Source organism: Notolepis coatsorum (genome assembly GCF_963971535.1).
Source record: "Notolepis coatsorum genome assembly, chromosome: 9".
In the NCBI taxonomy this organism is placed as follows: Eukaryota; Metazoa; Chordata; class Actinopteri; order Aulopiformes; family Paralepididae; genus Notolepis; species Notolepis coatsorum.
In genome coordinates this window covers 116,881,817-116,909,633 of record NC_140173.1, presented here as the reverse complement: position 1 = coordinate 116,909,633, position 27,817 = coordinate 116,881,817, and the positions used below count along the sequence as shown (strand labels likewise).

Genomic DNA, 27,817 nt, shown 5'->3' with positions numbered 1-27,817 from the left:
TTTCATTTTTTCGCCATGGCATCCATAATTCATCCAGCCAACCTCCGGTGCTCCAGCAGGACCCTGAATGAGACTGCAACGCCTCAATACCGCCGCCTGGTGGATGGTCGGGCAAGTTACTCTCAAAACCGGATGGTGTGATCGGTGCGTCGAGGAAATTCCTCCGGCAGTCACATCTTGTTACGTGGATCCAGACAAACACTATAGTGCATATGGATCGCTGCCATAACGCAATAATCGATATGATTTCGGCGTTTATTGCGCCATACAAACCGGAAATGGATGTAGGAGATCGGCCTCAAATAATTGGGATCTTTCTCATCGGCGCACGGTAAGAGGGCAGTAACGTTATTTTCAGCCCGATTGTTTATTCATTTCACGGCAAACCATCCGATCAACATATCAAGCCATAGTAAATAAAGCTGTTACTGACGATCAAGGAATTATAAACGACCCCCCCCCCCCCCCTTTCCTTCACGCATGATGAAGCATAATGTATACCGATCATATACATTTGAATTCTTTAATATAGAATGTATGGTATAGAAACGCCAATCGATAATCTACCGGTATATATGCTTCAGGGCCTATAACAACTGTTTTTGGAATTACAGCAAAAAAGATTAAAAACATACTTATATTCTCGACGCTAGTAACAACAATGTATGAATGAAAAAATATAACGTTCCCACATCCTGAACGATAGATAATCGATGTTGAATGGGCCATAGTAATGTCAATATAGCAATAAAATTTAAAAAGTTATAGCCCTGCAAAGAAGGCAAACATCTCCATAGGCTTTCAACAGTGGCAGACTGGGTACTTTGATGGGTACAATGGCTGGCAATCAATGTGTTATCTGATGTCATGTCAATATGGCAGCATAAACTGTAAACAACATTGTTTTAATCTTTTACATATCTATGGTTTCTCCCTCTGGTATTTCCGAGCTGGACATTGGAATGAAAACATTTAATAAAAATATTAAATCCTTATCGTCTATACTTGCAATGCCCTACAAGTTTACACTGGCCTTGTACACAATTGTAAATCGCTTTGGATATAAGCGTCAGGTAAATGACTAAATGGAATACACTGAGGTTGTAATTCCGATTTTTTCCCAAATGGGAGCTATCGACCTCCAAACTTTGAATGGAATGTTACAGACTGCCCAGTCAGGCCTGCAGGAAGCAAGCGGTGGGATCTGTAGAGGGGTTGAGCCCAGTGGATTATGGGTAATGTATTCTCAGAGTTGAATCACAGCCTTCCTTCTCTGGCCACGCTGGACCATCTCCATGGCGACTGTGGCTTCATAGAAAGGCACCGCCTCTTCAGGCCGGGGTCTGGAGACGACACACAAACGCACACAGTTTTAAATGGGGAAAATGTGTCATTCCAAAAGCTCCAGTTATGAGATGGATACGATCAAATTAAATCAGTAACATGTACTAATTGTCATTATTAATCTGTATAATATCCGTTATGGTAACATACTAATTCGCTCTTATAATTTCCATGTAAATAGGTAGGCAGCACCTAGTGGTTGTTGTTGGTGCTGAACCAAGCGTACAGCATCACCTGACCTCACATCTCAGAAACCTCTTGATGAAGGCAGGGGGGTGGAAATTAGTGGACTGTGGAAGACGCCATGAGGATACAGTCTTCAACTGCAGAATATTTGGTTACTTTGTTTGGTTTATGACAGGACAGTCACCCAAAGCAGCTCATAGTCTAGCTTAACAACTCAATACACCATTCTATCAACTAGGGATGTCCGATATTATCGGCCGACCGATATTATCGGCCGATATCGGCAGTAAAATGTGATATCGGAAAATATCGGTATCGGTTTAAAAACAAAAAAAAACAATAACAATATTTGTTATATATATATCCAGTGAAATTATTAGTTACCTGAAATTATTCATTTTTTTGGACGGGGAAACCCTGCATATATCGGTATCGGTTGATATCGGTATCGGAAATTAAGAGTTGGACAATATCGGAATATCGGTATCGGTAAAAAAGCCAATATCGAGCATCCCTACTATCAACCCATGGACCACCCAAACCATCATGGATCCTCAAACAGTGAGTAACTGTGCGTTTATCATGTCTAACGTTATGCCGTCTGTGGGCTATATACAGCTATTACTAAACTGTTATTATTTAGCTTAGAAGCTGCACAATTTGTTACTCACATTTCTACCCATTCACTCACACACCGACGGCGGAGGCAACCATGCAAGGTGCCAACCTGCTCATCGGGAGCAATTAGGGGTTAAGTGTCTTGCTCAAGGACACATCGACACGCTGCTCGGGAGGAGCGGGAATCGAACCGGGAACCTCTGGATTGCCAGACGACTGCTCTACCTCCTGAGCCACTGTCGCCCCAATAATGATTCTGTATAATATCATGTTGTTAATGTTACCGGAGTATTCCAGCAGACAGTTTCTCCACAATGTCCTTTAGAATATCTGATCACACGGTTAAGACCAAAACACACAGAGAATGTGAGTATTTAGTGTGTTTCATTGTGTTTTTATGTGCGTGTGTGTGTGAGAGAGAAGGATACGGAGGTAGCGTCCCTGCTGGCCTGTAGAGCAGCTCCAGACGTCTGGGTTCAGGAAGGACAGAGACACAGACTTCAGATACAACTGCCTGCTGTCTGGAGGGTCCAACTACACACACACACACACACACACACACACAGGTTAATAACTGTTAAGAAAAGTCAAGAGGATCCCTATTTGAATAATAGTATAGACTAGAGACTGCAGTGTTTACCTGCAGGTCAGTCTGCGATGTCACCCAGTGCCCCCCCACTCCTAGCATGCTGATGATGTCATGCTTGTGTGGGAGGAGTTTTCTCTCCTCTGGTTCCTCCTCTTCCTGGAGACGGACTGGAGACACACACACACACATATTAAACACATGCACTACCATCGTATCCTCCCACAGAATTCCCATTAGCTGATGACTGGCAGCTCTTGGATAGTTGTGTAAATCAGGTAGGTTTTAAAGAAGGAAGTGGAGTAACCTGACTCAACAGACAGACAGGCATACAGACAGGAATTTTACCTCCAGAGTCAATGACTATATCCAGGCCAAGTCCTCCCGTCTCCTCCAGACAGACAGACAGGAGGTCTGACGTACTGCCATAGACAGGAATCACCCTGGCTACACACACACACATATTAATACACACACACACATTAATACACACAAACACACTGACCCGATTGAAAGAAAGAAATACATATAGATAGATGGAAAGCTCACCTATAAGAGGCTCCTGGATGCCTAAAGAAAGAAGATGAAAGGAGAAAAAAAGGACAGGGAGAGAGAGAGATATATATATACATATATAGGGAGAAACAGATATATATATATATAGAGGGAGATGGAGAGAGGGGGATGCAGATATATATATACTGTATATAGGAGATGATTGTGGACTTCAGGAGGTCGGGGGTCAAGGACTACAGCCCCCTCAGCATCGACGGGGCACCGGTTGAGAGAGTCAACAGCTTTAAGTACCTCGGAGCCTACATATCCGAGGACTTGACATGGACCACACACATTGACAGTGTTGTGAAGAAGGCACGACAACGCCTCTACTTCCTCAGGCGCCTAAGGAAGTTCCAAGTCAGCCAGAAGATCCTTAAGAACTTCTACTCATGTACAATAGAGAGCATCTTGACCGGCAACATCACCTCCTGGTTTGGGAATAGCACTGCACAAGACCGAAGCAGACTACAAAGAGTGACACGTTCAGCCGAACGCACAATTGGAGGGGGGCTCCCCACCCTCCAGAACATTTACTACAAGCGTTGCAAGGGCAAGGCTAAGAGAATCATTAAAGACCCCAGTCACCCGAACAACTGCCTCTTTGAACTGCTGCGGTCAGGCAAGCGATACCGGAGTCTCAAGGCGAGCACAGAAAGACTCAGAAGAAGCTTCTATCCCCAGGCCATCAGGCTGCTAAACGAACAATGAATGAACACTACACAACAACAACCACCAAACGCACATAGCACACACATCCACACGCACACACTCACTTTAAACAAACACACTGTAGCACCCACTCCACACACTTTATAGCACACACCCACTTTAAACAAACACACTGTAGCACCCACTCCCCACACTTTATATTTATGGATGAAGGATTGCACTACAACTCGTACACCTTACTGTAAATTGTACCTAAAATTGTACCTCATCCCATTTCTGCTTTGCACTAGATAGTACTGTACATTAGTACACTGCATAGTATTGTGTATTGTATATTATATGGTAACTCAGAACATTGTACATATGTCTATACCGAACACTGTGACCTCATTTTCTTCTTCTAAATTCATGCTATATTATGTTATTATGTTATTTGATACTATCTTGTCTAGCACAGTCTCTGGAGCGTAACAGTAAGAAGCATTTTGTATGAAAGTATTCTGTACTTCTGTATGACAACTATTAAAGAACTTGAACTTGAACTATAGAGGGAGATACAGAAAGAAAGAGGGAGATGCAGAGAGGGATACTCCTCATTGATAATAACTACAGACACTCCTCATTGATAATAACTACAGACACTCTCCTCATTGATAATAACTATAGACACTCCTCATTGATAATAACTACAGACACTCTCCTCATTGATAATAACTACAGACACTCCTCATTGATAATAATAACTACAGACACCTCATTGATAATAACTACAGACACTCTCCTCATTGATAATAACTACAGACACTCTCCTCATTGATAATAATAACTACAGACACTCCTCATTGATAATAACTACAGACACTCCTCATTGATAATAATAACAACAGACACTCTCCTCATTGATAATAACTACAGACACTCCTCATTGATAATAATAACTACAGACACTCTCATTGATAATAATAACTACAGACACTCTCCTCATTGATAATAATAACTACAGACACTCTCCTCATTGATAATAACTACAGACACTCCTCATTGATAATAACTACAGACACTCTCCTCATTGATAATAACTACAGACACTCTCCTCATTGATAATAATAACTACAGACACTCCTCATTGATAATAATAACTACAGACACTCCTCATTGATAATAATAACTACAGACACTCCTCATTGATAATAATAACTACAGACACTCTCCTCATTGATAACAACTACAGACACTCTCCTCATTGATAATAACTACAGACACTCTCCTCATTGATAATAACTGAAAAAGGCTCAGTGGACAAAAGTCATGAGATGTTCTCAAAAGAACAATAAACCTCTGTTGATATTTGAATCCTATGGGTATGTGATAAGAAATGTGTGTGTGTGTGTGTGTGACAGACCAATGTTGGGGCGGAGCTGTTCCAGTAGTGTGTGTTGTTCAGGTGTGTGTGCCGTCGCCAGAACCTTGACTCCATGGTAACAGGCTAACTGGATACACAGCAAACCCAGAGACTGGAGAGAAAGAGAGAGACAGGTTAACACACACACACACTGCAGCAAGAGAGACAGGTTAACACACAGACTGCAGCAAGAGAGAGACAGGTTAACACACACACACAGACTGCAGCAAGAGAGAGACAGGTTAACACACACTGCAGCAAGAGAGAGACAGGTTAACACACACTGCAGCAAGAGAGAGACAGGTTAACACACACACACAGACTGCAGCAAGAGAGACAGGTTAACACACACACTGCAGCAAGCGAGAGACAGGTTAACACACACACTGCAGCAAGAGAGAGACAGGTTAACACACACACACTGCAGCAAGCGAGAGACAGGTTAACACACACACTGCAGCAAGAGAGAGACAGGTTAACACACACACTGCAGCAAGAGAGAGACAGGTTAACACACACACACTGCAGCAAGCGAGAGACAGGTTAACACACACACACTGCAGCAAGAGAGAGACAGGTTAACACACAAGACAGACTGCAGCAAGAGAGAGACAGGTTAACACACACACTGCAGCAAGAGAGACAGGTTAACACACACACACACACTGCAGCAAGAGAGACAGGTTAACACACACACACACACATACTGTAGCGAGAGAGACAGTTTAACTGCCGTGAGAAAGGTTAACACACACTGCAGTGTGTGTGAGAGAGAGAGAGAGAGAGAGAGAGAGAGGGAAAGAAAGGTTAACACACACACTGCAGTGAGAAAGAGAGACAGGTTAACACACACACTGCAGTGAGAGAGGCAGACAGGTTAACACACAGACACAGGTAAGACATGGCTGTGTTGATAGCTTAGTGTTCAGCGTAGGTTTATTTTGGTGAAGAAATTGATACCATGTTGATTTTATAGACCTAACCCTAACATAGTGCCTTTCTCAGCATCTCCTCAAATCATCACCTTGCACAGCACCGTCCACATTAACTCCCTCTATATCTCTCCCCCTCTCTTTATATCTATCCCCCTCTCGCTCTCTATCCCCCTCTCTATATATATTTATACCCCGGCCCCCCTCTCTATATATCGCCACCCCCCCTCCCTCTCTCTCTCTCTCTCTCTCTCTCTCTCTCTCTCTCTCTCTCTCTCTCTCTCTCTCTCTCTCTCTCTCTCTCTCTCTCCCTCTCTCTCCCCCTCTCTCCCCCTCTCTCCCCCTCTCTCCCCCTCTCTATATACAGTATATCTCTCCCCTCTCTCTTTCTGTATTTCTTTTTCAGGAGCCTCTTATACTTCACAGTAGGTGAGCTTTTAACGTAAGGTTGAAAAGAAAAGGTATTAAAGTTGTGCTAACTGCCGTGTGAATATCTATGAATGAAGAACCCCTAATATGAGGTCATACTTACGCTGGCTCCGTCCAGTACAAGGAGTGTGTGTCCAGCTGCCATGCGAGCATGTGTGTGTAGTGCTGTGTAGGCACACACTGCATCACGCAGTGCCCCTGCAACACACACCCAGTCTAACTTCTCTGGCTTCTGGACTGGACAAGAGACACACACACACACACAAATAATAAATAATAATAATGGATTGAATTTGTAATGCACTTTTTGTTCGCTGGGATCCCAAAGTGCTACACTACACGGTTAAAACATAGTTATTAGTAAAACAAATAAAATACAGAATAAAAATAGAACATAGTATAAACAGACAATTTAAAAAAACAACAGCACAAGAAAATAAAAAGCTAACAGTCAAAGGCCTTTTTGCACAGATAGGTTTACAGGCCTGCTTTAAAAGAGTCCGCGCACACGCAATTACATGTGTAACGCTGCTTCATAGTGGTTGGTGTGTGTGTTGTATTACCAAGATGGTGTTCATCAATGTCGATGACATCACAGAGTCCAGAACAGGAGGAGTCCAGAGGCAGAATACCTGATACACACACACACACACACACATACACACACTGGAATGAACATAACTCTCAGTATGACCACTTTTCAGGTGGAAATGACAGAGACAGACAGAGACAGAGACAGAGACAGAGAGAGAGAGACAGAGAGACAGAGACAGAGAGAGACAGAGAGAGAGACAGAGACAGGAGAGAGACAGACACAGAGACAGAGAGAGAGAGAGAGAGACAGAGAGACAGAGAGAGAGACAGAGAGAGAGAGACAGACAGAGAGAGAGACAGACAGAGAGAGAGAGACAGAGAGAGACAGAGACAGGAGAGAGACAGACAGGAGAGAGACAGACACAGAGACAGAGAGAGAGACAGAGAGACAGAGAGAGAGACAGACAGAGAGAGAGAGAGACAGAGACAGAGACAGAGAGAGAGAGAGAGAGAGAGAGAGAGAGAGAGAGAGACAGAGACAGACGGATAGAGAGAAAACAGATACAGAGAGACAGACAGCTCTGCTTCTTACCTACAACCTCATCGTCAGGCTGGAAGAACGACACCTTGGAGCCCACTGGAGACAGACAGACAGTTTCATGTAAATTGGGCTGAAGTTCTGCCCAAGTTCATTTGAAATGGTACCAATCAAAAGTCACATTGTTACTGTTGTTGCCGTTTTTATTGGTTCGGTTATGTTTCACATTGACAACCAACCAAACGTTCTAAACAAAGCCATGTGATCACTATCTTTATCTTGTGATCTCCACTTGCAGAAATGTTACTAGGCTATACATTTTCTATCTCACTGTTAGTGATTAATTATGCACTACTATCTAGGTATCTGTCACCTGAATTATACATGCAAGGTATTTGTTTAGTGTGAAGACATCATTTTGTCAATTTTTTTACTTACTAGCAGTGAAAATAATGACATTGGTGAAAAACATATCTACATGATGTATGTAGATACACAGGCAGCATGGTTGACTAATCAGATGGCCGGTGGATATATTCACCGTAGAGTATACAAATATATTCACAGTAAATTAGAGGTGTGAGTGAGTGAGTGAGTGAGTGAGTGAGTGAGTGAGTGAGTGAGTGAGTGAGTGAGTGAGTGAGTGACCTTGCAGGACAACTCCAGCCACTTCTCTGCCTACAGGAACCAAATCTCTTTGGATCCCCACCTCACCTAGCAACTAAAGACAGAGAGAGACAGAGAGACAGACAGAGAGAGAGAGAGAGAGAAAAAGAGAGACCGACAGAGACAGAGAGACATGTCAGGCACAGTGTCTGAAAATCCCCGATGTACAGTATTTTCATTACAGAGGTTAAATCTTAATAGCTTAGCTTACATCTTTGATGGTTGAGTAAGAGTTTTTTGGGGTATCCCTTCAGTAATCTTAAAATTGCCAGATGTCATCTGCCAGGTTGAGGGTGGGGCAAATGGTGGGGCAAAGCAGGGGCAAACAGGAAGAACAGCGAGATACCCCCCAGGTCATGAGTTAAAGGGGAACTATTTTACTATTTCTTTCACTATTTGGGCACTTTTACACAATTCCTGTGAGTCTATGGAACACCTCTGTACGGTTTTCTTTTCAAAAAAGAATCATTGTTTTGTATTTCTAATCAAGTACTCAAAAACAGCATTTTCTACCTCAAGATCTTAAGCCGTTTTGAGGCTGGGCTCCAACCACTGTGTGGCCTGGTGCCAACTGCCACACCAACTGCCACATTATTATGCAGCTGAGAAACCTCTGACATCACAGATCAGCACATTTTCAGATGACTCCGTTCAGTGAGGGTGAATATTGTGAGAGGAGAATTGGAAGAATGCGCCAATATGAGAATTAGAGACATAGATCCTATTAATATAAGTCCACATAGCTAGGAAAGTTAAGGAAACAATGCTAAACACTGAAAAAGGCCATTTATAAGATAGTTCCCCTTTATTGCTGGGCATTGTCCTTTAATGTTTGAGTTGAAGACGGAAAACTATAGTACGTGTAAAGACTGAAGGATTGTGGAGGAATATCAAGAGGAATACTTTGCCCCACCTGTGGGTTGGTGGACCTGGATAATTCGTTTTTTCTGTCTAAAGACTATGGAAGGAGGCCTGAAGGACCAGAGCCTGGCCTAAACCCCCCCACTAACCTTAACCGTGTCTGTTCTGCTTTTCTCTATTTAGGCCAGGTGAAGCCAGTACCCCGGACGGGAAGGATTTTAGTTGCGTTACTCCCCCATTCCCCTCACAATAAATATACTATTTTAATTTTTTTGCTTGGAAATGTAACTGTCTTCTTGTTTTTAATTGTTGGTTGAACTTGCCTCCAGCTAGGCCAGGTGCCCCACAGTACTGAGGGGTAGTACTGTCTGATTGTGTAGGTACTGTAGGGTAGTAGGGTTAGTGGCTCCTGTCTGATTATGTAGGTATTGAGGGTAGTAGGGTTAGTGGCTCCTGTCTGGTGATTATGTAGGTATTGAGGGTAGTAGGGTTAGTGGCTCCTGTCTGATTATGTAGGTATTGAGGGTAGTAGGGTTAGTGGCTCCTGTCTGATTATGTAGGTATTGAGGGTAGTAGGGTTAGTGGCTCCTGTCTGATTATGTAGGTATTGAGGGTAGTAGGGTTAGTGGCTCCTGTCTGATTATGTAGGTATTGAGGGTAGTAGGGTTAGTGGCTCCTGTCTGGTGATTATGTAGGTATTGAGGGTAGTAGGGTTAGTGGCTCCTGTCTGATTATGTAGGTATTGAGGGTAGTAGGGTTAGTGGCTCCTGTCTGATTATGTAGGTATTGAGGGTAGTAGGGTTAGTGGCTCCTGTCTGATTATGTAGGTATTGAGGGTAGTATGGTTAGTGGCTCCTGTCTGATTATGTAGGTATTGAGGGTAGTAGGGTTAGTGGCTCCTGTCTGATTATGTAGGTATTGAGGGTAGTAGGGTTAGTGGCTCCTGTCTGATTATGTAGGTATTGAGGGTAGTAGGGTTAGTGGCTCCTGTCTGATTGTATAGATTAGGTACTGAGTGGTAGTAGCTCCTAGGGGTGGGGGGGGAAATCGATACGTAGTATCGCGATACTTTGCGTGGCGATATTGTATCGATACAGGGACGCCAAGTATCGATATTTAATGATTCATAAAAAAAGAAAAGAAATTGTATAAGGAAGTTGCATTGTTCATTTCAATACCTGTAATAGTACAGTAGTCCACACACACACACACGTGCATTCAGTTAAGTTGGAATATGACTAATACAAACAGTTCAGTTTGTCGGGTACATGCAACACAGATTACAGTGTTTACATCTGTCTGCTTGAGAAAATACCATGTTCTGCAATAAAAATGATTGAAGTGAGATGAACAGACTGAACTTTATTTTATTAGATAAAACATGTTGACAAAGTTTTACTTTGCAGTTGTAAAAAAGTTATAAATTAAATTCGATTAAAAAAAAAAGGAATTTGTTTTGGCTGACTGACTGGCAACATTTCGGACCAGAATTCGATAGTCCGGTTTTTCGGGTTTGTGTGAATGCGCGTCGAACTCGGTTCGCGGACCAAACAGGCGAACTCTGGTCCGGCTGAAAACGTAGGTCTCGGTTCGGCTTCAGCGGACCAAACGCGAACCAAATATAGGAAGTGATTATTATTACCACTGCTCGCAGCATTCATTCACTGCAAAACAAGCACACTGCATCTATCTCTCTATCTATCTATCTATTATCTGTGCATCTTGGGAAGAAGGAAGAAAAAACGCGGCTTATTATATTATTAATAAAACAGCTACTTGTGGGCTCTCATAAAAACACAGTGGTCTACAAGTTGTTTAGCGAGAGGATGGTGGTAATGTGCTTCAATAGAACAATGGATCAATGCCATGTCAAAACTCGCTCCGCTGATCTGGAGGGCTCGCAGACAGTCCACACACAGACACACACACACACGGGCTCGCGCCACACACACATTTCCACTGTCCAATAGCCGAGCGCCCTTTTCGACCGTGTGACATTGTTCAGAAGGTCTCGGTCCGCCTCACAGATTTCTATGTGAACACAGGCGAACCAAATGAAGAATGCAACAATGTTGCAACTTCACCCCCAGAACCGCACCGAGTCCACCAAAACTATATGTGAAAGCGACCTAATATACAATATACTATATAGTGCAAAGCAGAAATGGGATGAGGTACAATTTAGGTACAATTTACAGTAAGGTGTGCTGAGGTATGGGTTGTAGTGCAAATTCTTTGCCAATAAATATAAAGTGTGTTTAGGTGTTCTAAAGTGTGTAAGTGGGTGCTGCATTGAGTTGTTTGTTTAAAGTGAGTGTGTGCGTGTGGATGTGTGTGCTGTGAGTGCATCTGATGGTTGTTGTATAGTGTTATTGTTCGTTGAGCAACCTGATGGCCTGGGGATAGAAGCTTCTTCTGAGTCTTTCTGTGCTTGCCATGAGACTCCGGTATCGCTTGCCTGACCGCAGCAGTTCAAAGAGGCAGTTGTTTGGGTGGCTGGAGTCTTTGATAATTCTCTTAGCCTTACCCATGCACTGCTTGTTGTAAATGTTCTGGAGAGTGGGAAGCCCCCCTCCAATTGTGCGTTTGGCTGAACGGGCCACTCTCTGTAGTCTGCTACGGTCTTGTGCGGTGCTATTCCCAAACCAGGAGGTGATATTGCCAGTCAGGATGCTCTCTATTGTACATGAGTAGAAGTTCTTAAGGATCTTCTGAACTTCCTTAGGCGCCTGAGGAAGTAGAGGCGTTGCCGTGCCTTCCTCACAACAATGTCAATGTGTGTGGTCCATGTCAAGTCCTCGGATATGTAGACTCCGAGGTACTTAAAACTGTTCACTCTCTCAACCGTTCATAATCAGTTCATTTTGGTAGGTCCTGTGCGCGGTAAACAGATCCAAAATCTTCTTATTGCAATCCCAAAAGCTTCGATAATCCAAATGTCCACGACTTCAAGTTGGTAGCCCGATTCAAATGTCCCAAGAGGCAGAGAGGGTTAGCCTTATTCTGCTTCCTTGACGAAAATATGCAATCCACTGATTAGATCCATTTCGAGTTGATTTGAGTATAGTCCGACAACCGGTACTGGGGGGTAGTAGCTTCCGTCTGATTGTGTAGGTACTGAGGCGTAGTAGCTCCTGTCTGATTGTGTACTGTATGTACTGAGGGGTAGTAGCTTGTCTGATTGAGTAGGTGCTGAGGGGTAGTAGCTTGTCTGATTGAGGGGTAGTAGCTTCTGTCTGATAGTGTAGGTACTGAGGGGTAGTAGCTTCTGTCTGATAGTGTAGGTACTGATGGTAGTAGCTTCTATCTGATAGTGTAGGTACTAGGGGTGGAACGGTTCACAACATTTACGGTTCGGTTCGTATCACGTTTTTTTTTAAATGTAACACTCCAAAAAATGTAAACATGCTTCTCATTTATATAAAAAAAAAAAGGTTTACAGCGGTGTGCCTTAAATAATGTTTGGCAGACAGAAATTACTGAAAATAGGCTACATTTGTCAAAGTATTAACTTAGTGCAAACAAACAAAATTATTAAACCTTTCTATTTTTGTGGCCACATTATAGACAAAGGCCATCAACATAAAGTATGCATATGCTCAACCAGCACTAGACTTTCCTTTCTTTAAAATAAACACAAAAAAACAATGTCAACAATGTTTAAATTCCCTGATTGTCAGTTCTTAACACATTCCCGGCCAACCACGGACATGTCCGTGTTTCGGATCCAACGGTTGACGGCCAACCACGGACATGTCCGTGGCAAGGTTGTTTTGGCTTTTATTCCATTGTAATATCCCACTCAATGTCACCCTGCGGCACTGCAGATTTACCCTACTCTTGGAATTCGGAAAAGTGCATTACCGGCCAGATCCTCGTAGGGGCGCTGTCTCGATAATGCAGTGTTCCCTGTGGCAGAACGGTGTTTTATTTTTTTTGACTTTGAATGGACTTTCCTGCTAGGCTGAATCTATGCGTGTAGCATGTAGCATGGAATACCTTTTGCGACGCCGAATTCAGTATGCAGTAAAGGAATATATCATCAGCCAATGGACATATGGATCTACCAGATGGCGATCGATAACTGGGAAATCCTTTTTGCAGTCCAACCGGCCCACGGTAAGATCTTTTTCACGTAAATTACACGCTGATCAGGCCTTGTTATCATAGCCAACCAGGCGATCAGCGAATGTGGCTACTGAGGCTAACGCCGTTATTGGTAAACAATAATCAGAAATGACGTCCCCCCCGTCCCCCCTTTCATGCATTCATGGTGGAACATGATATCGATCAAATGCATTTAGATTTTTAGCTCTAGCTTCTGTAGGGCCGAAACGCCATTCAATTTAACGTTATTAGCTTAGCAGCCTGTATCTCGTTTTGCAGGAAATATACCAGACCAATCCCATATAACGCTTATATTCAAGACGCTATCAAATGGGAACGTATTGATGAAAAAATTATTTCTTTAAGCCATTTTGAAGGGACGGTTTATAGTGTCAATTGACAATGAGAATGGATAGATAGCAATACTATAAAGTATAGATTTAGCTCTACAAACAGCCTCACGCACAATGAAAGTTTGTTTTGATTTGCTGGCCGTATAGAGTGGGATTAGACGGATCTGGGGGAACACTGTACAACTGTTCAAGCAAAATTGTACATTGGAATATTGACAACCATACTTGGTCATTTACTGTACATTGGAGGGGGTTGGGTTAGGACATTTACAGGGTCCAGTTTCGAATTGCAGTCTCCCTTAGGTGTTCTTTGAGAGTGGTTTTGAAAGTGGGTAGTGATTCACATTCCTTTACAGCTTTGGGTAGGGCGTTCTACATTGATGTGGCATAATTGCGAAACGTGTTTAGTCCCTTGTTATATACCCTTGTGTTGTGAAGGATCAGATTAAACCGAATATGTATATTTATTTATATATATATATTTAATTGTATTTGTATATCGTTTGATATCCCCTGTATATTCCTTGTACAATATGCATTGAATATCCCTGTTTCTACTGAACAGCCCATAATAGTTTCATTCTACCATTGGACGAGAACCTGGCGCCAGGTTGCCATACCCCCTAGGTCCAAGTTCAATCGTGCCGCCTAACATGTCGAGGCAACCCCCGGTTCCGCGCAGTAATATGCCGGGCGAAATACGAATGGTACTATTTGTTCATAGCGCATATATATATGGCGCTCGTAAAGTAGAACTTTCTTTTAGTCCAGTTCTTTACCCTCCAACAGAGTGACAGATGCAAAAGCCTCCCCACGACGCACGTGCGGTGTAGTAAGGCCTACTTGGCCCAGAATAGGCATTGAGATATCGTGTAGATTAATAGTTGAACAGTCATAGTTTGGCACTGTACCGTCGAGTTGGACGTATTCTATTAAGCTAATAATAGTCTATTTATGTATGGTGCATCGTTCGGTTAGAGTTCTACAGTTATCAGTACCCCCCATCGTTCCTGACGTTATCTGGACGCTTAACCAGGCTGGTCAGACCCCTAGTGGTGATTGCATCCGAGGAGCTCCGGGCCAAGAGCGACTGGACCTGTATATTGGATTACTCTACCCAGACGACGGCGAGCCTTCCACGGCTTGGATTATGCTTTGTGTGCTTTGATTATTCCATGGATAAAGGCCAACACTGCCGAGTGTTGGAATTACCCCCCGGAGAGGACTCCAGGTGAGACGGCGCTCTACACGTGAGGTCGCCTCACGTCTCTCCGTTGTGGACCGGCAGATACCGTTCCACAGAGGGTCCAGCTGTATTCGTCTGCGGCCCGAGGTTCTGTGGGCACCGTGTCCAAGACTTTGGATTCTCCCAAGACACCGTCGGCCAGATGGGATACCGCCAGCGGATTCTCTAACCCCCCCCTCCTACTGTCTTACAACCAGCGGGACCCCCCCCCCCCCTTAGTGTATCCAGCTATAATCATTTAAGTACCATCGCTATCGTTTCCTAAATATTCCAGGTTGTATACTTACTCCCTGCGCAACCAGAGATTGGACATTCAATGTTGATTTACCTACGAATACTCATTTGCCATAAAAGTGCATATTCCATATTTCAAATCATAAATGTAATTAAGTGATCGTTGTATACACCCTTTGCTGTATTAAACTTTCGATTTGGTACATTTGTGTTGGTTCGTTTCATCAGGTGGGAAAGTGTTCATCATACTTATATCTTGTACTGGGTGGCCAGAAGTTAAAGTACATGAGGTAGTGGTATTAAATATCATATCTAACAATACAGTCAGGGAATTGTACCCCTCAGTTACAATTGGTCCTTCGAGCCGGAGGGTAACTAGTGTAATATTAATATAGTGTTATTAATATCGAAATGGCCTATGATGAACACTCCACGAAACGATCCTCCTAACCTAGAACGCCCGCGGCGCAGACGACAGACACCTCAGTACTTAGAGGCTTACACTGTCAGTCAACTACCTAGCCTTCGACAAACGGTAAACGTGGTAAAAGTAGAAAGTAAAATTATGTCTGACCTTAACGACCAGGTTTCCCCGACCACAGAGGCCCTAGTAGGTCCTAATGTAACTGACCAAGCCCACGGTGGGGACCAGGAGGGAATTGACATGCCTTTACCCCCCGCCACTACTAAAGAAGTAGTCCCCGACAAGCCCCGGGAGGAAGACAACCCTACAGAGAGAGAACTCTGCACGGAGGAAGAGGAGGAGAGCGCCGAGGAACTAGAGCTCCAGGACTCCCCAACGAGTACCCCCAGGAGCGGCTCACGCAGGAGCGGCTCACCTCCACTACCGCCTTCCCCCAACGAAGCGGAGAGGACACTACAACAGGCGTTCCTCGTCAGCCTGACAGCCTCCGCCGAGCGCGATCGGCTCCAAGCACGGATGCTTAGCGAGCGCGAACACCTCCAAGCGCAGCAACGGAGCGAAGAACAGCGCACACGTCTGGAGATGAGACGTTTCCAGATGGAAGAGAATATGGCAAGAGACCGGGCCGACGCCCAGCGCGCCGCTGCCGGTGCCCAAAGAGAAGCAGAGCGCGCGCCGCTGCCGATGCCCAAAGAGACGCAGAGCGCGACAGGATACAAGCCGAGCGCGACAAGCAACAAGCGCAGCTAATGGAGCAGCTGATCAAAAGGACAACTCCCTCTCCCTCCGCCAGGGGCTCAAGGAACTCGTCGAGACAACAGTCAAGAGCAGCGTCACCGCAACGAGCAAGCAACCCTGAACTTGACCAACAGACCGAGTCTAGACCCCCCGCAGACCCCCTTCCCATACCGGTCCAAGCGAGACCCAGCTACAAGGAAGGAGCGGCCTACACTGCGGAGAAGCTAAATAAACGATTACAGGATCTGGAAGATTTGATAGAAGAAGAAGAGGGAGAAGAGGAGAACCAAGCCCGACGACAGCACAGTACTCCACCGGACCAGGAGGTCCCATACAGTCCAGGCTATACCCCCGCGGCGCTGCGCTACAGACCCCCGACTCTATTCACGGGTGAGCACGACGCACGACCAGCCCCGAGGAACAGTACCTGGACCAGCGGGCCATGGTACCCTGCCAGTACCAGCCCACAGCGAGGCGCAAGAGGGGACTCACCCAGGAGGTCTCTCCCCCAACGCTCGCCGATGTATCAGCCATCCACGGCGTCATACAACGCCACGCCGTCATTCCCAGACTTCGCCTATGAGAGTCGAGCACAGTACACGGAGCTCCGGATGTGCTTAGAGACAATGATGGTGGATGTCGCTGATGAACGCCACAAGTATGCAATATTATTGAAGCACCTGAAAGTACCGCGAGCGCACAATATAGCGCTAGCCTATGCTACCTCCTCGACCCCATACACAGCGGCCCTTGCAGCGCTGGATCAGAGATATGGACGTATATGGGATTACGTAATCCAGGAGATAAGGCATATTGACCGCCTACCCCCAGCCACAGACAATCGCTCACTAGACGACCTGTCAATCAAAGTGCAGTCCCTGGTGGGGATGCTGGGAGCTCAACGGGAGAAGGGCATGCATGAGCTGTACGCCAACTCTAACGTTGAGAGGATTTTGGAGAAGCTGCCACCCGCAAGACAGGAGCGCTTTCGGTGGCAGAGGGACTACCGAGATCCCGACGGCCCCGAGCCATCCCTCCTTGATCTGGCCGACTTCCTGGCGAGAGAGGTCAGCAGCTTACGACTGGACACCTTCGGGCGGAGCACGCCAAGCTCCAGAGAGGGACCCAGGAGAATAAGTGATGGAAGAAGATCGGTGACTGTCATGCACCAATCAGAGTCAGTACCGAGCAGTAAGAGTCACAGCACCCCCTCGAGAAAGGAGAAGTGGAAGATAGCGTGTCCCTACTGTGAGAAAGAACACTGGCTGTCACAATGTGACTCATTCACAAAGATGAATGCAGAAGAAGTGAGCCAATGGATAAAGTCCAACCGGCGCTGTTATCGATGTGCGCGGCCCCACATGGCAGCCGAATGCCGCCTAAAGAAAAGGTGCAGCCGGTGCGATGGAGCCCATCTAGATATACTACACGATAGTAACGGAAGACGGCCTATACCTGCACCACGGAGCGGCACCAAGGCAAGTGTCATGTACATTGACCCCGCCAGCAGCAACGGAGCTCAAGTGCTCTTAAAGGTAGTCCGTGTGACATTGAGCTACCAGGATAAAGTCATGGACACTTACGCCGTCCTTGATGACGGGTCAGAGAAGACCCTTCTGCTCGCCTCCGCTGCGACTCAGCTGGGACTGCGGGGGAGCAAGAACGAAATGACGATTCGGACAATAAGAAGAGATTTAAAGACGATAAAGGGCGAGAATGTCTCCTTCACTATCGCAGCCAACGGGCAGCCAGAGCGACGGTACAAGATCACAAATGCTTTCACCAGCCAAGAAATAGGACTATCGCAGTACACCTACCCTGTCACCAAGTTGATGGATAAATATGTGCACCTGCGTCAATTACCTATCCCGCTCATAGACGGCGCTACCCCGACCCTGTTGATAGGCTCCGACCATGCAGAACTCATAGTCCCGATTGACCGGGTCCATACAGGCCCCCGAGGCTGTCCTGCAGCAGTCGAGACCCGCCTAGGATGGACATTGCAAGGCCCCCTCGCTAAATCTCTCAACCGAACAGCAGCCACTAGCTGCTTCCACTCCAGAACGACAGAAGAAGACACCACTCTCCTGCAGCATGTCGAGAGGCTATGGACCCTAGAGACAATGCCCTTTAAGAACGAAAAGAAAGACATTCGCTCTAAAGAAGACATTTACGCCATCAACCTACTCGAGCAGGGGACAAAGAGAGTCACAGTCGGCGGAGTGATGAGATACGCAACTCCACTCCTGAGGCGAGAGGGAATGCCCACCTTTCACGCAAAGAAAGACGCCACGGAGCGCTATCTACTGAACACAGAGCGGCGCCTAGCAAAAGACCCCGTTCAAGAGAGTGTGTACCGAGCTGAGATTGAGAAGCTAATCACAGCGGGACACGTAACAAAGATTGACATTAAAGAGGCCGATCAGACGACCGAATCATGGTACGTGCCGCATCACAAGGTCCATCACAATGGCAAGGATCGCATTGTGTTTAACTGCAGCTACCAGATCGGATCCCAAAATCTGAATAAAGAGCTCTTGCCCGGCCCCACACTCGGCCCCTCCCTACTAGGCGTGCTACTGCGCTTCCGCCAGGACAAGGTGGCTATAAGCGGGGATATCAAAGGGATGTTCTTGCAGGTGAGACTAGTAGAGGAGGACAAGCCTCTGCTACGGTTCCTATGGAGAGAGAAGATCGGAGATGAGAACCCATCCATCTACCAGTGGGAAGTACTCCCCTTCGGAACCACATGCAGCCCGTGCTGTGCTACATTTGCACTACAGAAACACGTCACAGAGGACCCAGCAGCAGATGAAGAGGTCCAACACAGTGTGAAGAACAGTTTCTACGTGGACAACTGTTTACAAAGCGTCTCGACTCAAGAAGAAGCCGAGGCTCTCCTAATCAAGTTACGCGCCTCCCTAATCAAAGGAGGCTTTGATCTCAGGCAGTGGGCCAGCAGTGACCCGCACGTATTGCGCAGCCTCTCCTCCGCAGACAAGGCTGCCAGCAGCGAGACCTGGATGGCGACAATCCCAGGAGAAGCCCAAGAAATGACACTAGGATTAGTCTGGCGCTTCAAAACAGACTCGCTCCACTATAGACACAAACCCTTGGCTCCAGAGCAAGGAAGGTCGGCGGCGATACCGACCACCAGACGGAGTGTGTACAGAACACTCGCCAGACAATATGACCCGTTGGGATGTATTCTACCTTACACCACCAGGGCAAAGATGATTGTACGAGCACTATGGGACAAGGACCAGGGCTGGGACGACCCAATACCCGCACACCTTGCCTCAACATGGAGAGAGTGGGAGACGGAACTCCGCTCACTCCCAGGTGTCAATATACGCCGCAGCTACTTCCCATCCACAGTGAGGCCAGAGACATGCGAGATTGAGCTACACGTCTTCAGCGACGCCTCCGAAGTAGCCTACGGATCGGTTGCCTATTTGCGTGCCCAAGAGATGGGAGGAGAGATACACACTGCTTTCATACTGGCCCGCTCAAGAATAGCCCCACGTAAGCAACAATCTATCCCACGTCTAGAGCTCTGCGCAGCCCTCGCAGGAGCGCATCTAGCCACGTTAATCCAACGTGAACTCACCATTCCGGTGCATAGAACAATCTTGTGGTCAGATTCCACGACAGTACTCACATGGATTAAGTCTGATTCATGCAGATACAAAGTCTTCGTGGGAGTCAGAGTCACAGAGATTCAAGAATTAACAGAAGAAGCAAGCTGGAGGTATGTGGATACCAAACACAACCCAGCTGACGTCATCACCCGGGGAATGTCCCTGGATGACCTAACCCGTCGCAACATCTACAGTGACGGACCAGCATTCCTCCAGCTCCCGGAAGGAGATTGGCCTACGCCCACCCCGAGGGAAGCAAGTAACGAGGAGGCTGAGAACAAGAAGCCTATGTTCTGTGGACTGAGCACTGTCGCCTCCACAGACCCCAACATAGATGACTGCATTACCCTAGAGAGTGCGCAACAAAGAACATTCCTGCGGCACCACCCAGAGATTCAGTCCACCACTGACATGTCAGCAGCTGACTACGAAGAAGCAGAACTTCTTCTACTACAACGAGCCCAGAGAGACTCGTTCCCCGATGAGCTAGACTGTCTACAGGGAGGAAACCCTGTCCCATCAGACAGCAGACTGATTCACCTGGCACCAGAGAGTGACGCACATAATCTCATCAGAGTGGGTGGTCGCCTGCGGAGAGCCCCCGATCTACCAGATGACATTAAGCACCCGATCGTCTTGAACAGCCGACACAAGGTCACAGAGCTGATCATAAAGAAATACGACGAGGATGTACACCACGCAGGAGCAGAGAGAGTCTTCGCGGAGATCAGACGTCGTTATTGGATATTGCAAGGGAGAGAAGCAGTACGGCGCTTACAGCAAACCTGTCTAGACTGCCGTAAGTGGCGCGCGCAGCCCAGCATACCACGGATGGCTGACCTACCCCCCTGTCGCCTCCGAATCGGCGACAAGCCATTCCACTCCACAGGCATGGACTGTTTTGGCCCGTTGTATATAAAGAGAGGAAGAGGCACCGAGAAGCGGTGGGGTATTGTATTCAAATGCATGACCACCAGAGCGATACATATCGAGCTCCTTCCGACCATGAGCACAGACTCATTCCTTATGGCCTTCCGGAGATTCACATCACGGAAAGGAAAACAGTCTACATTGTTGTCTGATCACGGGACCAACTTCAAAGGCGGAGAAAGAGAGCTGAGAGAGAGCTTCCAAGCTATGGGCCCAGAACTTAAGACCCACCTCGCTCCAGCCCAGATTGACTTCCAGTTTAATCCCCCGAACGCACCCCACTTCGGTGGAACCTGGGAACGAGAAGTACGTTCTATAAAGACAGCCCTGTATGCCGTACTCGGAGCCCAGACTGTGGCAGAGGAAGTCCTAATGACAGTCCTCACGGAGATCGAGGGAGTATTGAACTCAAAGCCCCTCGGTTACGTCTCCAGTGATGTAGCAGATGTCGACCCAGTCACCCCCAACACACTCCTAATGGGGCGGCTGGACCCCGCGCTACCCCAGACAATGTACAGGCCCGAAGAAGCGAACGGCCGAAGAATGTGGAGGTACAGCCAAGTACTAGCTGACAAGTTTTGGAGCAGCTTCCTACTTCACTACCTACCGTCTCTACAGACCCGCCAGAAGTGGGTAAAAGAGAGAGACAATTTGACAGAAGGAACAGTCGTCATGATTATTGATCAGTCGCTACCCAGAGCTATGTGGCCGGCTGGCCGCGTAAGCAAAGTGATCACCGGTGCCGATGGCAAGGTCCGAGCAGCTGAAGTACTCGTCCAAGGGCGCACCTACACACGTCCCGTGGCGAGGCTCATAGAACTGCCCCGACTCCCAGATACTATCGATGATGACCATGACCCTATGACTTTGTGAGTTGACTGACCCTTACAGCGGACCTTGAGTGGAAGACAGTGCGGTTAATCTGTCTCTGCTTAGCTAATTAGGTGGGACTAATTAGGGGGCGGCTGTTGTGAAGGATCAGATTAAACCGAATATGTATATTTATTTATATATATATATTTAATTGTATTTGTATATCGTTTGATATCCCCTGTATATTCCTTGTACAATATGCATTGAATATCCCCGTTTCTACTGAACAGCCCATAATAGTTTCATTCTACCATTGGACGAGAACCTGGCGCCAGGTTGCCATACCCCCTAGGTCCAAGTTCAATCGTGCCGCCTAACATGTCGAGGCAACCCCCGGTTCCGCGCAGTAATATGCCGGGCGAAATACGAATGGTACTATTTGTTCATAGCGCATATATATATGGCGCTCGTAAAGTAGAACTTTCTTTTAGTCCAGTTCTTTACCCTCCAACAGAGTGACAGACGCAAAAGCCTCCCCACGACGCACGTGCGGTGTAGTAAGGCCTACTTGGCCCAGAATAGGCATTGAGATATCGTGTAGATTAATAGTTGAACAGTCATAGTTTGGCACTGTACCGTCGAGTTGGACGTATTCTATTAAGCTAATAATAGTCTATTTATGTATGGTGCATCGTTCGGTTAGAGTTCTACAGTTATCAGTACCCCCCATCGTTCCTGACGTTATCTGGACGCTTAACCAGGCTGGTCAGACCCCTAGTGGTGATTGCATCCGAGGAGCTCCGGGCCAAGAGCGACTGGACCTGTATATTGGATTACTCTACCCAGACGACGGCGAGCCTTCCACGGCTTGGATTATGCTTTGTGTGCTTTGATTATTCCATGGATAAAGGCCAACACTGCCGAGTGTTGGAATTACCCCCCGGAGAGGACTCCAGGTGAGACGGCGCTCTACACGTGAGGTCGCCTCACGTCTCTCCGTTGTGGACCGGCAGATACCGTTCCACAGAGGGTCCAGCTGTATTCGTCTGCGGCCCGAGGTTCTGTGGGCACCGTGTCCAAGACTTTGGATTCTCCCAAGACACCGTCGGCCAGATGGGATACCGCCAGCGGCTTCTCTAACCCCCCCCTCCTACTGTCTTACAACCAGCGGGACCCCCCCCCCCTTAGTGTATCCAGCTATAATCATTTAAGTACCATCGCTATCGTTTCCTAAATATTCCAGGTTGTATACTTACTCCCTGCGCAACCAGAGATTGGACATTCAATGTTGATTTACCTACGAATACTCATTTGCCATAAAAGTGCATATTCCATATTTCAAATCATAAATGTAATTAAGTGATCGTTGTATACACCCTTTGCTGTATTAAACTTTCGATTTGGTACATTTGTGTTGGTTCGTTTCATCAGGTGGGAAAGTGTTCATCATACTTATATCTTGTACTGGGTGGCCAGAAGTTAAAGTACATGAGGTAGTGGTATTAAATATCATATCTAACAATACAGTCAGGGAATTGTACCCCTCAGTTACACCTTGTGTAGGCCTATATAATGTTAATGGCTATGTTTTTAAAGTCGTAATGAAGATCGATTTATAATATATTGCGCTTGCCAATTCCACAAACTGACTAGCACCTGCTGCCAGCTGAGCAGCCAGCGCATCACCTCTCCCGGCTGCGTGTACCACTTCCGCAACGCATTTGATTTCCAGAGTTGGCCTGATTGGCCGAGACGGCCACGTGACGTGCGTGGCACGCCCCTGCGGCAGCCACAGCGGCAAGCGCGCTACTGCTGGAGTTCACTTCGCCTTTCACATCGCTGCCGTGAGATGATGAGAGAGCGTAGATTTCGCTGTGTATCATTTAATCATTTATCATTTAACATTTGAAAGGCATACATTGTTGTCATACAGAAGTACAGAATACTTTTATCCAAAATGCTTCTTACTGTTACACTGTTAGAGACTGTGCTAGACAAATGAATGACTAATTCGGTCAGAAATAACGTAACTAATAACGTTAGTAAGCACTGCTTATATGCTTATTATGTCTGCGGGGTACAGTAAACGTTTCTCCCGGTACATTCTGAAGAGCACACCGCTGTATGTTGGAGAACCAGCGGTCTTCCGCTCCTCCTCACTCGAGTGAGAACAAAGCCGTGCACAGCTCAGCCCTGTGTGAGACGCGAGCAGGAAGGAGGAGATGGGAGTCCTTCCAATCGGAATATGTTGTTTCTTTACACATATGTTGGATTATGAATATGTCTTTATAGCTACAAATGAATGACTAATTCGGTCAGAAAGCAGTAACACAACAGTTGCAATGTTGTGTTACTGCTTCTCGGCATAAGCCCCAATAAGACCGTCACCAGAGCTCAGCGATGCCGCTCGCGTGAGCATATTCTCCCCGCTGGTGATCGCAGCACGGAGGGTCGCGGACCAGCCTGGCAGCATAGCTATAAAGACATATTCATAATCCAACATATGTGTAAAGAAACAACATATTCCGATTGGAAGGACTCCCATCTCCTCCTTCCTGCTCGCGTCTCACACAGGGCTGAGCTGTGCGCGGCTTTGCTCTCACTCGAGTGAGGAGGAGCGGAAGACCGCTGGTTCTCCAACATACAGCGGTGTGCTCTTCAGAATGTACCGGGAGAAACGTTTACTGTACCCCGCAGACATAATAAGCATATAAGCAGTGCTTACTAACGTTATTAGTTACGTTATTTCTGACCGAATTAGTCATTCATTTGTCTAGCACAGTCTCTAACAGTGTAACAGTAAGAAGCATTTTGGATAAAAGTATTCTGTACTTCTGTATGACAACAATGTATGCCTTTCAAATGTTAAATGATAAATGATTAAATGATACACAGCGAAATCTACGCTCTCTCATCCTGCTTTCGCCAACGGCAGCGATGTGAAAGGCGAAGTGAACTCCAGCAGTAGCGCGCTTGCCGCTGCGGCTGCCGCGGGGGCGTGCCACGCGCGTCACGTGGCCGTCTCGGCCAATCAGGCCAACCCCGGAAATCAAATGCGTTGCGGAAGTGGTACACGCCTCCCGGCTCTATGCCAAATGAAGATTTAATTTTTTTGCTCATCCCGTGAACCGAATACACACACGCCCCGAACCGGGGAGGTCGTGCCGAACGGTGTACCGTTCGAATGCATACCGTTCCACCCCTAGTTGGTACTGAGGGGTAGTAGCTTCTGTCTGATTGTGTAGGTACTGAGGGCTGAGGGGTAGTAGCTCCTGTCTGGTAGTGTAGGTACTGAGGGGTAGTAGCTTGTCTGATTGTGTATATACTGAGGGGTAGTAGCTTGTCTGATTGTGTATGTACTGAGGGGTAGTAGCTTGTCTGATTGTGTATGTACTGAGGGGTAGTAGCTTGTCTGATTGTGTATGTACTGAGGGGTAGTAGCTTCTGTCTGATTGTGTATGTACTGAGGGGTAGTAGCTTCTGTCTGATAGTGTAGGTACTGAGGGGTAGTAGCTTGTCTGATTGTGTATGTACTGAGGTTTAGTAGCTTGTCTGATTGTGTATGTACTGAGGGGTAGTAGCTTGTCTGATTGTGTATGTACTGAGGGCTGAGGGGTAGTAGCTTGTCTGATTGTGTATGTACTGAGGGGTAGTAGCTTGTCTGATTGTGTATGTACTGAGGGCTGAGGGGTAGTAGCTTCTGTCTGATTGTTTATGTACTGAGGGTAGTAGCTTCTGTCTGATAGTGTATGTACTGAGGGTAGTAGCTTCTGTCTGATAGTGTAGGTACTGAGGGGTAGTAGCTTGTCTGATTGTGTAGCTACTGAGGGGTGAGAGGTAGTAGCTTCTGTCTGATTGTGTAGGTACTGAGGGCTGAGGGGTAGTAGTTTCTGTCTGATTGTGTAGCTACTGAGGGGTGAGAGGTAGTAGCTTCTGTCTGATTGTGTAGCTACTGAGGGGTGAGAGGTAGTAGCTTCTGTCTGATTGTGTAGGTACTGAGGGCTGAGGGGTAGTAGCTTCTGTCTGATAGTGTAGGTACTGATGATAGTAGCTTCTGTCTGATACTAGTGTAGGTACTGATGGGTAGTAGCTTGTCTGATTGTGTAGGCACTGAGGGCTGAGGGGTAGTAGCTTCTGTCTGATAGTGTAGGTACTGAGGGTAGTAGCTTCTGTCTGATTGTGTAGGTTCTGAGGGTAGTAGCTTCTGTCTGATTGTGTAGGTTCTGAGGGTAGTAGCTTCTGTCTGATTGTGTAGGTTCTGAGGGTAGTAGCTTCTGTCTGATTGTGTAGGTACTGAGGGGTAGTAGCTTCTGTCTGATTGTGTAAGTACTGTAGGGACAGGAAGTCATTCATCACCGTCAGCTCAGCTGTGCTACCAGGGACAGGAAGTCATTCATTGCTGTCAGCTGTTTTCTGAAGCAGCAGCTACAAAAACACAATGAGGCATTCCAACTAAATTAGCAGACGGTGGCTCAGAACATGTCTTCATGATGTCACAAGTTCAAATACCACTGACTCACCACCTGTATCTCTGCACGGCCCTGCCAGAAACCACATCCAATACACCTCTTTGCCCTAGCCTAGGAGTGTGTGCGAGTTTGTGTGTGTTGTTATTGGCGATCCAACGGACTCTTGTTTAGGGTGTGTGTGTGTGTGTGTGTTACCTTCAGGTCCACAGGACTCAGTCCACAGGCTTTCACTTGAACCCTGACTTGTTGACTGGACAACACTGTGGGCTGACCCTAAAGATACACATTAATGACATTAATAATACATTCAATTATAATAATCAAATGTTTTAGATTATATTATTATTACATAATAAATTGTAATTTAAATTACATTCCATCGATTCTTCCTTGTTAAATATAAGACCCCCGCAAAAACCACATCATGATCATTTTAATACGTTTTTTTTTTTTTTATGAAAAGGAAGATAATTAAGCAAAAATTATAATTCCCCCGAATATCATCAATCATATTGAGACCTATCTCAAACCCTGCCCTCTTTTCTTGATCCTCCAATCACAACTGTCGCTTACCACGACAAACTTTGTCCAAATTGTTATTATTATATAGCATGAAGTGCTTTGGCAATATTTGCCATGAGAGACAGACAGGCAGGCAGGCAGACAGACAGGCAGGCAGGCAAACAGACAGACACACACAGAACAGATTAGAAACGATATTGTCAAGACACAGAGGAACTAATGTGTTCATACGATGATGAATTGAAAATGGGGGACCCTGATGTAAACAAGACGAAAGTCTTTCTCTGGTCTGCATCCCCTTAACAATTGTATGTATTGAGCTGTACTGTACTGTACCCATTCTGCAATCTGTTAATAAACTTTTCAATCAATCAATCAATACAGACCGATACGTGACAATAATAACACAACCCGTCTTGCCATTGAGCAACACAATAAAACATGACAGACAGGTAGGTAGGTAGACAGGCTTACGGTCTCCTGGATGATGAATGAACTCTCAGCATCTCTTTCTGCTGGTCGACAGTACAGCCCTTTCATCCCAATAACCTAACAGCTAACGAGCTAACTAGATACTACTGGGTCTGGGTGAGGCGAACACTAAGCTACATGTGTTTGTTGCTAATTTGCTATCGGACTGTGAGCACTGATGTGAAATATTGCACCAGTTTAATATATATAAACTAAAGGAACAGTCGATCCAGGGTTAATGTTCCGAAAGACTAATTCAGATGACTGGATGCTAACCGAGCCACCTGCTGTCAGCTGACTTCTTCTTCATGTACTAATATATTTCGGGCAGGCTGGAATCCTTCGGACGGGACCTATGTCTACCCCCTGTTGTTTTCTGGCGGTATTACAGCCCTATGGACTCACCAGCTCACACAATAACTTTAATCAAGTGCTTAATCCTGTCTTATTATTGTACATTGTATTATTGAAAATGGGGGACCCCGATGTAAACAAACAAAAGTATTTTTCTGGTCTGCATCCTCTTAGCAGTGGTTTTATATTGAG

General features: G+C 46.1%; 1 protein-coding gene across 2 annotated transcripts; it reads right to left on the bottom strand.

Annotated features, from left to right (window-relative positions):
- Positions 1-509: 509 nt before the first annotated feature.
- Positions 510-27,565, bottom strand: cryzl1 (crystallin, zeta (quinone reductase)-like 1). 2 transcript variants are annotated; one of them, XM_084321437.1, is made up of 13 exons: positions 27,275-27,565; positions 26,474-26,551; positions 8,445-8,517; positions 7,851-7,895; positions 7,288-7,356; positions 6,828-6,961; positions 5,364-5,475; positions 3,284-3,304; positions 3,083-3,181; positions 2,789-2,904; positions 2,577-2,682; positions 2,433-2,478; positions 510-1,343 (listed from the first exon to the last, which is right to left on the bottom strand). In XM_084321437.1, exons 1-13 carry the CDS (start codon positions 27,338-27,340, stop codon positions 1,247-1,249), a joined length of 1,062 nt encoding a protein of 353 aa, XP_084177563.1. In that variant the 5' UTR covers positions 27,341-27,565; the 3' UTR covers positions 510-1,246. The 2 variants fall into 2 exon arrangements, with proteins under 2 accessions (XP_084177563.1, XP_084177564.1); XM_084321438.1 differs by lacking the exon at positions 3,284-3,304.
- Positions 27,566-27,817: the final 252 nt, after the last annotated feature.

What these genes read in the sequence shown, in the direction of transcription:
- cryzl1 (XM_084321437.1), bottom strand. Translation starts at nt 27,340, where the DNA reads ATGAAAGGGCTGTACTGTCGACCAGCAGAAAGAGATGCTGAGAGTTCA. An exon ending in CATTGATGAACACCATCTTG is followed by an intron (nt 6,962 to 7,287) that starts GTAATACAACAC and finishes TCTCTTGTCCAG; the next exon opens with TCCAGAAGCCAGAGAAGTTA. An exon ending in ACAGCTCCGCCCCAACATTG is followed by an intron (nt 3,305 to 5,363) that starts GTCTGTCACACA and finishes TTCTTTCTTTAG; the next exon opens with GCATCCAGGAGCCTCTTATA.